Below are 13303 nucleotides of genomic sequence, written 5' to 3'. Positions count from 1 at the left end.
AGGGGAAGTCGCCCATGGAGGTCTATCTGAGGCAGCCCAACTTCTCCATTCATGTTGAGACGTCCCGATGTAGTATCTCTAGCTCTGTCAGTGAACAGTGATCACACAGCCAAGTCTCTACCAGTAGTTCCATTGTAGTTCACAGGTACATTCTATCTAAGTGCTTCTCACGCGCAACCACTTAGGACTAGATAGCCCTGCTTGCAAGACCGGTAAGGCATGACCTATCGCATTCATGCTGTACTAATACATTACATTGATTCCTGTACAGTCAGTTCCCCATCACTGACCCTCTTGATCCCTTGCGAGATTCCTTCCTGGTTCTAGGCATCCAACAGCTTTCTTCCCCGAATCCATGCTATTGTTCAGCCCTAGCTCACACACATTCAAAGGTCTTTTCCTTAGATCTTTCAACAGTTGTCTTCCTAGTAATCTTTTGCCCTCGCTCCCAGCTGCTCTCTCCCTCTGGCCTATATAAACCCATCATTCTTCCTCATTGCTGTGTGGAATTATGAAGTGAAGAGTTTAAAGCCCAAGAGCTTGTTTTCCTCCCGCTAGTGCTGTCAGCCTGTATCACTTTCTGTTGTAAGTGAAAAGTGCCTCAGACACGAGCAGGCTGGCAGACACTACACTGGTGTCAGAAGTGTTCGTATTCCCCGTGACCTTCCGCTCGTTTTTGTCGCCGCTAGTGCTGTCAGCCTGTATCACTTTCTGTTGTAAGCCCAAAGTGCCTCAGACACGAGCAGGCTGGCAGACACTACACCGTGATGACTTGACATCCGACGAGAAATAATCCCTGGACCAGGCTCACCTAGATTACCGGGTGACTCAGACGTAGAGGAGTCTGGAGGAGTCACATGCCAGTGCATTGAATGAGAATGATCCTGAAGACGGGATGAACTTCCTCCAGCCATACCAGGCGCGTGCCCATCAAGGGTGGTTTTGTGGAGCGGCGCGCAACTCGCATCTTCATCACGAGCACGCTTCGTCCCAATGATTGGTATCGCCAAGAGTCCATAACACCCAGAGTGTGCAACGCCACACAAATCTCTGTCACGACTCGTTTTCAACATTACGTCATTTTTCATGTAGCTGCGCGTGCAGGCCGTGACCATGAAAATGACGTAATGTTGAAAACGAGTCGTGACAAGACCCTATCGCGCGTTGCACACTCTGGGGGATATGAACTCTTGGTATCGCCACAATGATCATGTGATCAATGTGATCAATGTTGATCATCAATGTGATCAATGTGATCAATGTGATGCGACTATCGGGACCATATAATGCGCCGCGTTACTGAGTTTCGGAACTTTGGCCGTAATCTGTGGTGTGGCGTGCTAGCCCAAGCATACCTACCACATCACACACTTTTGCTGTTGAAATCTGCTTCCTTACGTACTCGGCGGGTGTTGCTGGATTTGACAGTGCTTTTCTTCTTTTCAATCCCAACTGCTTTGGTTATACAAGCTTCCTTTTTTTAAAAGCTATGGTTTGTAGCAGCTTTCGTGTTCTTTCATACTGCTTTTCATTTTACCAATAGAGTTTGAAACATCTTCAGCCTTGCTCTTGCAAATAGCTGTTCTGCGTATCTTTAAATGCACTTTCTCAATTACCCGGTATAATTGTTCCTATTATTTATTTATTTATTTATTTATTTATTTCTGCACCTCGTGGCATGTCAAGACAGCCAATTGAATTGAGTCCTTCCTGAATATCAATCATACACAATCATACATAATCATACACAAAGACACTTTGGTACATACCTGAAGGAGCTCATCTACAGTTTGACGTCTGCGAAAGTCCTTCAGCAAACACTGCTCAACAAAGTGCATGAACTTTCGCGACCTGGCACAGAACGACAATGGCAAGGCAAAGTAGAAGTGATGCTCAGGTCCGTGTAGTCTCAGTCGACTTGGCTTCCAACACCATACATAGCACATGCCACTATATCCCTGTACGGGGCACGATGTATACATAGAACTGACCAAGACGAGGTCTATATGGGAAATATAGGCCGAGTTTAAGACCGAGGTCTGCCGAAGTCGAAAAAAGAAGAGTGATAAATGGAGATATTGCAGTACAAACTATCAGCAAAAAACTTCTAGGAACAGGTATTTGGTATTGTATTTTATAATTTTACTAGGGCATTCCCAACAGACCCTAAGATCTTCTCACAGGGTGCCCAAGATGAATGAATGTGTTAAATTCCTGGCAAAATAAAACGGGGGAACAGGTAACTGACAAGTGAATGCCACAACACTGCGAGCGCATGCAAATTTGGAACACACAGCCACACACACACACACACACACACTAGGAGTATAGTTGAGACTTTGTCTAAGGCTCACCACTTCCTCGACTTGAGCCTTGGAGGTTGATTGCGTGGAATGAGAAACAAGGCACGCATAGGATGGATTGAGCAGAGAGCTGCAGACCAGTGAGAACAACAAAATGATGGTCACCACTAGCTACCACTAGAAACCATTGGTTAAAACACAACTAGTGGCTTTGAAGCCGTGCATCGATTAATGAAAAGAGATGCTGCAAAGGACCAATTCATATAGCAGGTTTCGATGTTGGAACGTCCATTCCTCAGCAATAGGTACTGCACCAACCAATACACTGCAATGCCATGCATAGTACTGATCACTTACGTGGCTCACTCTCCGCCATCTCTATTGCAGTAATGCCAACCGACCACACATCACACTGCAAGGCAGAATGACACACACACACACACACACACACACAAACAACAGCGATGCATTCTGACCTATCTGACCACAACCATCGATCAAGGCATTGTCACTAAATTGCACCTACCATGTACTGTATAAGCAGAAATATTCGTCTGGAATTTAATTTCGTCTTTTTCGTCCAAGGAACTTTTGGACTAAATTAAGTGCCGGACTAATGTCGATCTGTCCAGCTTTTCTATACACTATTATGATCCATGGACGAAATTTTCAACCGGATGAACTCCCTTTGTTAGGAGTTGGACGAAGTTTTTGACCGACGAAATTTTCTGCCTCTACAGTAGGTAGATGCCAAACATACTAAGAAAATGTTGGGAGAGAACTTAGTCTGTAAAAGACAAGAGGGGTTGAGTGAATGCGAGAAGGTTCTAGTGAAGCAGAGTCATGATCTATCCTTGATTGGGTAATCTTAATCCTGTCAGCGCTGCTGCTGTCTGGATCTCAGTCCTGTCAGGCCTAGTGCAAAGTTCTCCTCAACACATCTTTGTCCTGTCCTTGGAGAGCCAGTTGAGAACTCCTGTTGTCTTTGTCCAGTCACAACGAATCAGCTACAGTCTCCTGTTGTAACTGATGCTGTCTAGTTCGGCAACCCACGTATTCAGATACCCCTGATGAACCCTACGCGTACAAGAAATAATACCAGCATGGCATAGGTAGACACAGCATGGAACACAACGCATGCCGGGATACACATTTCAGTTAGTACGTACCCTGTGATCATACGACGCGTCTTCTTGCTGGTCGCAAGCGATGACCTCCGGGGCCATCCAGTATGGTGTACCGATGAACGTGTTGCGCTTTCCTATGGTCCTGACAAGTTGGGCAGAAACGCCGAAATCCACTGCCCAGAGCAGTCAGACAAACAATCACCAATGCCATGTCATAAACAGTGGCAATAATAGGCCAGACTATCGAGGATTGGATGAGATAACTATCCTTAACTCACGGCTCATGTTTTTTTTCGAACTTGAGTTGATAAACCTACCACTGTGAACCAAGTACTAATCCGGCACCATATTTAACAATCTATTGCTTTACACCATACATGATTCTAGCTAGTATACCAAACCCTTTTATTGTAAGGCAAAGCGCACATCCTCAAACTGGTTACAAATCCCAGCTAAGGCACCGATGCAATGTCATTAATGACTGATTCAGTGTGATTAATGTGCATAGGGCACCACCAGCTGTATTGAATAATTGACCATAGCCAGAAGTTGTTAGGTTGTTTTACTAGTCTCTATAAACATTCACCCATGTGCAAAGGTGCTAGTTGGCCTACAACACCACACCGTCGGCTGGGTTACACTGGTCCATCATAACCACTCACCCAGCTTCACATCTCCATTCTCGCAGAGCAGAACGTTTTGTCCTTTGATGTCGCGATGGATGACTTTGTTCTCGTGAAGGTGGCTCAGACCCTTTGCACAAGGGAAAAAGAAAAGTGTACAGACAACACAACTTTATCAGAAGTGAACGTTGAGCACATTATCTACAGAAGTGCAAGTCAATGTCACCAGCAAGAGCACACGATCTCCAAGAGTGTCCAACTGTGGTTTACGGAGTACGCACCAGAATTTGTCCAGCCTGTGGCAAATGAGTGCACCCTACTGTACAAGATGACCAGAGCGTTCAGGTTCGGGTACATCTCGCCGGTGATCATTTCGCACTGTTTACTCACACAACCTTTCGGCTCCTAACATGTGATAGAGAGGTCTGTTGTCACAGCTCTGGATAGAGATATCAAGGCATATGCCACTCTCGTGGGTATTACGATTGTACTGGTTGTAGTACGCGGCTGTGGCACGGTAAAGCAAGCATGTACTACATGTACTTCAGGCAATTCCAGTACAGGTACGCCTGCATTGTCCTACGATTCGTACGTGGCTTTCACTCTCTGCCTACAGAGTCCCATCCTACTCACAAGGCCACTGCCAACGTATCAGATATATTCCACAACACATGCATGTTAGATCTCATACACTACAAAACGACACAGCTCCCGCAACTAATGAATATAGGAAAAAAATCATAATTTCTGTACTGAGCTGTCTGAATATCTTGTTCCGGTACCTGGCTGATGCACTCGTACATGTACATGTACGTGTATTGATGGTACTAGTACTAGTAGCTGCCATTGTGGATAGCCAAGGCAGGATGGCATGCAGGTGTGATGTACCAAGATCAATGCCAGTACCAGCCATTGCTCGATGGTTTAGGATCACACATACCTATACTATACAAGGTGATTCGCAGCATTCCTGGCTGACCCACATCGATAACGTGCGCTCCAAACGTCACAGCGTATTCGCTCGTGCACGTGATTGCACTTCCACGCACCAGTGTACATGTAGGTACCGTTGGAAGAAGGGCCTTCTTAGGAGGTGGGGATCAGAGTCTAGCCTAGGCTGTTCTCTTGTTTTTCAAGTAATGCAGTCTATATTTACATGTAATTGAGTCACTGTGGCATAGTGGTACGCTGTACTTGGTTAAATCATAGCCTTCTTTTCGGCAGTACTGCAACCATGGTAACTCAATGAATAATGGAAACGTTGAGTTTTTGACAGTCACATCTCTGCTGGTGGTTGCAGGCCTCGTGAAATCACATTAACATTGCTAGGGGAAAAAAGTGTGAACTTGCTTGGCTTTTCTACTTTTTCAGTACCCAGTCAGTCGTTGGTTGCTTATGCACATCCCTGTGGAAATATTGCTTATGCCTAGCGATGACATCTGCAGGTTAATACAGCCATACATGTATTTTGCATGTTTCTGCGCCTCACCTTCATCACCTCTCTGGAAACGTAGGCAATGCACTCTTCTCGCAGTGACTGTTCCTTAGAGCCTAGCCAAAAACAAAATGCGAATCAAACAGAAAATAAATGGAAATATGCCTGGGGGAGTTGGGGACTATGAAAAAAACTTTGGTAATCCAGATGTGAGCTCACACACACCTTAAAGATTCGTATGACATGCTCAGTGATAATGCCTTAGCAGGGAGGAGGCTTCCTGTACCTAAACCATCCAAAGACGGTGGGGCTCCACTCACTTTTTACTAGGTCCGTAATGGAGCCTCCGCCGCAGAACTCCATGACTAGCTGCAATAACAGGAAGTGAACATGAGAAAAAAAACATCAGCAAAGAATCCATCTGCTGGTTGACAAGCAGGCCATGTAAGAGGATGCACGAGCAACAAAGGTTACACGACACATGTTTTGGATAGCTGAGCATCCATGACATTCATAGTTCCAATACACTAAGAATGGATCCGGCAAGAATGAATCACCGTGAATGTCAAAACATCGGGAACAGTTTTGACGGGGATTTGTTGCTTGAAGAAGCTCAGAGTCAACTGCGTCCACCCACCCAATCTGCTGCATGTATTCGTGGATGGGAAAGTAAACACTGCGCCAGGGAGGGTTTCAATCGAAACCTGGCACTTACCCAAAGGCTGTCGTCTCTATCTGGGTTCTTCCGGATGAACGCTCCATAGTACGTGGCAATGCACGGGTGATGGGAATACTAGAGAACATCGATTGCATCACACAGAATTAGAACGATGTGTTTAAAATAAACAAAACTATGGTAAACTGGGGAATATTGGCAGAAGACAACCCCCAAGTGAGAATATGGCCCCATCTGGCATTAGCGAAACAATATGCACTTGCTCTTAGACAAGACAGACATCCCAACATCACAATAAACATGAGGCAGCTTCGCCAGTATGGTAACCGGGACGGATTATAGCAGACAAGTTCTACTTTTCAGAAGTCAAACATGGCTTGTAATTCTACAAAGGCAGGGCTCACCTTCCGCAGTACGTTGATCTCCAGCCGGATGTCCTCTTCTTCTTCCTGTCAGGAAAAATTGCAAAAGTCAAGCATTTCATGTCAGCTCCGGTCTCTTCTGGACACGTGCCGACTCAACAGCGCGACAGGTAAGTAAGGGGTTTGCACAGCCAACACAACACAATACCATACACTTTGGGACAGCCCATAGAGTGTACACTATCATTAGCAGTACACACTGTGAGCGCCTCATTACGACATGTTTACAGGAAAGCAGCGCACGAGCAGTGCAGGCAAGTATTCATTCTGGGAAAACATGGGAATATGATAACTGTAAAGCAGTTGGTGATTACAGTTTCTAATTCCCACAAGTATACAGTCGAATGTCACTTATCCGATCACTTCAGGAATCAGGCATGTTGGATAACTGAATATGTTGGATAACTGATATCATTTTTATGTGCATATGTGGCTGGATTTCACTGATTTATGTACACAATACCCAAATATATTCATGCATATTCATGAATTGCTCCATGTACACATACATGTTAGCATACTTGACCACATCTACTTCAAGTAAATGCATATTACACCGTATAATATTAGGGATATCACCGTATTTTTTTCTTTCGTAGTAAACCAAGAAAACTGTTTGTTTTCGGGAAGAACTACAGTACAGGAGATAGCACAGAAAATTTGGTTGAAAAATCTTGAAGGATACCAGAGATATGAGGCGTCAAAGTCATACGCCAACCTTCATCATGATGTATGCGGAATGCCATACTGCTGTGGCACCAACAGGGTTTTCCGGAAAGCCTAGCAAACGCTTAGCAACATTACAATATTGTCAGAATGCTATGAAATCTGGCTTGTAGGTGCAATATAGGTGTAATATAGGTGCAATACAGGTTGGTTAGTCCTAATATTGATCAAAATATAATATTTCGGCCAGCGATGACCAATGAGAACAAGCGCGGCGCCCGTAGCAACCACCATAGCAACAATGCTAAATCCATTGAACACGAGTTCCATTACTATGAAATTGAAGTGAGCACTGATGGCTATGGTTGTATTATACATGTACAAATAATAAATACAACAGTTTGATCTTCAGATGCCCAACTTTACTGCGGCTGTCACACAGTTGATCAATCATGTACATGTACATTTTACATGTAAAATGCACAATAGTGAAATATGCGTACAATCCAATCACTGACGCGATTCATGTCAGAGCACCACTCCATAGCAATTTCTTTCTGGTTTCAAGGCGACGAGTCGAATTCAAAAATTAATCATAGCTCACTTTTGTCGCAATAGCGAAAGTCTCCGTCAAGTGCAATCTTTCACTAAGGCCAACAAATCATCTGAAACACTCCTACACTCCTACGCTTGAACATATTGGGTCCAGAAATTCATTCATTTTGGGCGACCAGGAGGTGAAAGTCTTGAAAGCGCGATGAAGAGCGAGCCCCCAGCTCGAGAAGAAAGCACTATTCTACATAATTTGAGGTCGCTGAACACGATGGTGGGTGTTTCCTGGCCGTGTACTCCCTCCAACCGGATGAAAAATCCAATTGAAAACTACACTCCTCACAACAAAAAGCTCAAACTACAGTTGCCCAAGCAAGTGCGGCACCAAAACGAGCAGGAAGACCTCAGCTATAAAACGCACCAACTTTCAATTTTGAAAAAGAAAGCAGGACAAAGCAGTTCGACGAAAACTGCAGCGAAGTCCATGGTGCCACCGCTACCATGCTAATGTACGTGACCCGCGTGAAGGCTGTTTTCAGCTGATTTGTCACGTGACTGAACTCCCTAATAATATACAAAAAATAGAATTTTACTGTTGAGTCATAAAATTACCACTCCCGGGCTTGTCGGATAACCAACGTGCTCCGATAACTGGCGACCGGATAAGTGACATTCCACTGTACTTCGAAGTACTTTGTCCAGGCACTGTACACTGCTATTTAGCCCTGTTACTAGAGTGGTGAATAGCCTGCCACTTTCTAGTTACCAACACAGTGCACATATGTACAGGGATTCATAGTTTATTTCTATTCCACCGATCTCCTGCAAAAAGTAATCTTCCGTCTTCACTAATTCTGTGTCTGCAGCAATTGAGCGTGCTACCCGGCCTTTCAACAGCCCCAGCAGGCACTTAGGCAGAACTGAACAACTGCACAAAGTGTCACACGGAGGAAGAACATAACCCAGGCCGCTGCACTTAACACCTAACACAGAGGAAACTCTCGGACCCTAATTCAGCTTTAACTCAACTTATCAACATTCCCCGCACACATCCTGGTACAATTATTTGACGCCTCTCACTCAGGTGCCCCCGTTGAGATCTCTAACAAACGACAGACGGCATGCTGAGACCACTATACATCATTATGCATGATGTAGTATCGTGTTCTGCTGCTAAGTCATCACCAGGTAACATCCGTGAGAAGAAGCCCCAAGAAGCAGAGCTGTTTTTAATGATGGTGTGCTCTTTCCGTAGTCAATGCACCCAGCCTTCAGACTCAATGGGTCACAAATTTAAAAAATACCTTTCCTTATTAATGAATGAATTGGTCACACCAAGCATAACAGCTACTTTGAAGTAGCACTATCATAATTATTAATATGATCTGTCAGGCTCTACTGTTGAAGTACAAAATATGCTTTCATCGTGCAAACACATGTTCAATTTGTATCCCATACAATTAGCACACGTCACTTCCGCACAATGTACACTGTCTTACTGCCAATACTGGACCCTTAGCACCCCATTAGGAATAAGTGTTGCTACTATTCTGACATTGACATTAGCCATGACTGCACTGGGCACTGAAAACACAATTGACCTGCCGGGGAGAATAGGGTGGTCCTCCAAACCAAAGTACTGGCATACACACAAACACCCGTTACTGCCTTAGACATGGCAGTGTATAGGTGACAAGTGTGTCATTCCAACTGCCCCAAGGGTAGACTACTATGTGTGACAGGATAAATTGGATTACGACCAATTTACATCTTCACTGGGCACAGATATCTCTTACTTCTTAGTAGAAACAGCTCACATGGCCCATCAGCTGATACCTGACCGGGCTGGCCACAATGGTTATTCTGCTGGATTGCCACAAAGAAGCGCTAGTACTACTAGTATTGCTCCCAGGATTGAGGATTATCAATTCATGCATTTGCTCGAATTTTGCACTGTCGCAATGCGTAGCTTGAGTTCTTGCCATTCAAATCACTACCAATTCCGAAGGCTATCCATTACCATGATCATCTCCTCCCATTTACTACCACTGGAAGAACATCTACGATATGAAGGATAAGAGGAATCAGCTACTTCCTGAAACAAGAAGTACTGAATTGGCCATAATTCACCCACTACTGATCACGTCATTGACTTTGACATGAAAGATTATGATTACAATTATCTGCAACGGAAAACTGGGAGCAGACACCACACTGTAATCATGGTAATGGAGCTTCTCTGACACAGGTGCTAGGTGCTAATGACTACACAATGCTGCACACGTGGGCAGAGCTAGTTCTAATCTTGGCATGTTCGCTGAACCAGGCAGAGAGAGAATTACCAGAGCATGGACCATACAAAGAACATGTTGTGTTACAGAGAGACAGCAACAAAACAAACACACACACACACAATAACTTGAGCCTGATGTAACTGTTGGCAGTAACCTTCTCACACCAGAACAGAGAAAGAACTCCCAAACTACCAGGCACCCAGAAAACGTAACAAGAAAGGACTTGAGCCTTACTTAGTTTAGGTAACAACTAACAAGCTTACAAGGTGCTAAGACCCCGTGCCCCCCCCTTTATCCTAGGCTACAGCCAGGCGTTCAGCAATCCTTGTTCACTGTGACTGGCGCCCTGTTCAGCTGATGTGTGATGTGACAGTCCCCTGGCTTCTTTTGGCGGGTGCAGCTCCAAGAAGCGGCACGGGAGTTTTCATATCTTTGACAAGCTTCGTTTCGCTTTTATCTCCCAGATCAGATCAGAGCGTGCTTGCACGTGCCTCTGTTGATGAAAACACACAAATCGCTACCCGCTCCGTGTACCCCCAGACATGTCGACAGTAGCGTTTCTACCCTAGTACAAGTACGTGAACGAACAACAAACATGTACCACCAAACAGAAGATAGAGGACCGTGACACCAGAAGCTCCAGAACCTCTCTGCTACTGTATCGTCGAACAGCTAGTAGAAATACAGTCAGACGTTCGAAAAAGGACGATGAAACTATACGAGACACAATTTTAAAATAGAGCCGAGGCGATAAGCAGGTACAGCCCAGGGCAACATACCTCTGTTACATCCATCACTTTTATCGCCGCCAGCTGTCCAGTTTTTGTGTGGCGACCCTTCAAGGAAAGTAACACACGGAGAAATAGCACACAACTCAATGAGCATTATGTCCTCTCAGAGCGCAAGCTGCACTGGCAGGCACATGTAAGTAACGTTACGTATAACACTCGTCCGCGCTACCACACCAACACTGGCAACACAGGGCAGGGTGAGATTCTGGCCCGCCAGGGAGAAGGACGTGGCGCACATGTACATTTTCAAGCATTCAAAGCGAACACACATGCGGGCAAAGGAAACGAAAGACCAGTTGCATCTGCTTTGCAGGCCGCAGCGTGCCACGACTCAAGTTTCAGACTTGCACTTACCTTGTACACCTGGCCATAGGTGCCATGCCCGACCACTTCCACCAACTCAAATATTCCAGCTGGGTCCTGCACACAAAAAAAGGGACGCAGCCCACGCATGAACCGAACATCAAAGAAGGGAACAAAAATACTCCCTCTGGAACCTTTCAAACAGACGAATTCACGATGGGGGAAACGACATGAATACATCACTAAAATATTGGATAGACGAAGCTGAGAATGGCATTATGTCTCAAACGGGACACAACAGCACATACAGCGCTCATACACAGTGAACAACAAGAACAAAACAAACGAGCGACGTAGCGAAGATTTTGAAAGCACAGCAGCACACAGGCAGAGAAAGAAGGCGAGCTTTCAAAGAGCTAGCGCCAATACCTTCAACTGGCTGAGGTCGATATCACCAAGTCCCGCCATGATTCCAGCAAGTCCTGACCTCACCAGCTAACACCTGACCTTCTACGTGCTAAGCTTCTAACCAGTTACCTAGCGCCACCAACACCGCTGAAAGGCACCGCACAGCGATCTGCTCGTGCTTGCAGAGGTGTGAAGGAGATGAGCAGGAGAACGGCGCTCGTAAGCGAAGTGATCACCTCCGCTTCACTCAGCACACATCGGCTCGGCACGCTGCATGCAAACAAGCATTACTTTCTAGTAGTCATTCTCTCTAGTCCGTCAACCGCTCCCGATCCCGCCGGAAGTGCCTCACAGGTAATCCGTCCTCAGAGTTTTGCAAGAAAGAAGGCAGCAACAGCATACAAGCACAGCAGTGGCCTTCTCCACTCAACTAAATTTACTTGCACTGCAGACAGTGACAAAAAGAGGAGCCTCCACAGAACTAGAAGTGCAGGGAAACGATGATCGGAGCAGTTTTCGGCGAGGCCACATGAAACGCACGAAACGTTTCAAAAGTCAAGTGCCTCAAAAAGAGTGTACTGCCGCTGGCACTGATGACAGTCTGTATTGCGGCAAGCAGTGCAGTAGCTGAGCGCTGGTAGATCGTCAACCCGACTAGAAATCGGATTTCATGGAGCGGTCCAGTAGTAGTAGTCTGCATGGTCGTCTGTACTACAACACGACCATGTCATGTGCACATGTGCAGTAGACTAGACTCTGTTTTTTTTTTTTGTTTTTTTTTTTTTTTGTCTTTTTTGCGAATTAACTGTTCGTTCCTAGGCGCTAGGCCTACAAAGGCTAGATCCTCGGTTCCAGCATGAATTATTATAAATAGAAGGTAGATCTACACATTTCTCGTTTACGAAATCTTTCGTTAGAATGGTGAAAAGAAAACTGATCACTCCACTATACAGTCATCGTTACGCGACTGTATAGACTAGTGGAGTGATCAGTACTACATGACATTTTAGCTCGGACACATCGTAGTCTCACTGTGACATACATGTATGTTTTCTAATCAAAATACATGTACCAAGAGAGAAAGTGAATATTGAGTCCGTTCCGGTTTGCAACCTGTGTCCTATTTGAAACCGTCGCCCCTACACATTTCTCGTTTACGAAATCTTTCGTTAGAATGGTGAACAGAAAACTGATCACATACAGTCATCGTTACGCACATGTACTACATGACTGTATAATTTCGGTTCTTGTCGAGGTCTGTCACCCCGAACGTTCAGAAAAATACAAATTTATTTTGGTACAAACTATAGAGTTTAGTTACATGGATTTCGTGCCCCCCTAACGAATAATTATAGCGAAAGTTATTTCCACACGAAACTTTGTACTTATAATGTACAGTCAGTACTCCAAAGACCAAACACCTTGAGAAGAGTGAGTGTCATAGACTAGGTGGGGCTGAGTTAGTCCAGGCTCATAGTTACATGTACATGTACATGGTATTATAATAACCCAATACTAGTACAGTAGTACTAGTAGTATTATTAGATAAACCTTGTGTGTAATATACATGTAGTTCACGCATATTGTTAGATTGACAGCATGAAACAAGGTGGAGGACACTGTGTTTGGAAACAGTGACCTTACTACAACCTTCCGCGGTTGGCAGAGACCCGGTCCCTGCGGACCATCTGAACCATACATGT

At 45.0% G+C, this 13303-nt stretch overlaps 1 protein-coding gene across 1 annotated transcript in view; it reads right to left on the bottom strand.

The window, feature by feature from the left end:
* The window catches only part of LOC135808626 (misshapen-like kinase 1), a 38202-nt gene extending 26101 nt beyond the window's left edge, over positions 1–12101 (bottom strand). Inside the window, exons 1-12 of the mRNA XM_065321846.1 lie at positions 11622–12101; positions 11244–11309; positions 10878–10934; positions 6569–6613; positions 6204–6281; positions 5809–5857; positions 5543–5604; positions 4093–4183; positions 3473–3603; positions 2661–2715; positions 2355–2433; positions 1770–1851 (exon numbers count right to left, since the gene is read on the bottom strand). Of these exons, the coding sequence (XP_065177918.1) occupies positions 1770–1851; positions 2355–2433; positions 2661–2715; positions 3473–3603; positions 4093–4183; positions 5543–5604; positions 5809–5857; positions 6204–6281; positions 6569–6613; positions 10878–10934; positions 11244–11309; positions 11622–11660 (834 nt within the window). The 5' untranslated portion in view covers positions 11661–12101. The remainder of the gene's footprint in view (positions 1–1769; positions 1852–2354; positions 2434–2660; positions 2716–3472; positions 3604–4092; positions 4184–5542; positions 5605–5808; positions 5858–6203; positions 6282–6568; positions 6614–10877; positions 10935–11243; positions 11310–11621) is intronic.
* Between the last annotated feature and the right edge of the window lie 1202 nt (positions 12102–13303).

The sequence above is a fragment of the Sycon ciliatum genome, chromosome 2 (assembly GCF_964019385.1).
Source record: "Sycon ciliatum chromosome 2, ocSycCili1.1, whole genome shotgun sequence".
NCBI classification, from domain to species: domain Eukaryota; kingdom Metazoa; phylum Porifera; class Calcarea; order Leucosolenida; family Sycettidae; genus Sycon; species Sycon ciliatum.
Note: the sequence above shows the minus strand (reverse complement) of the source record. Positions and strands in the feature narration are given on the sequence as shown.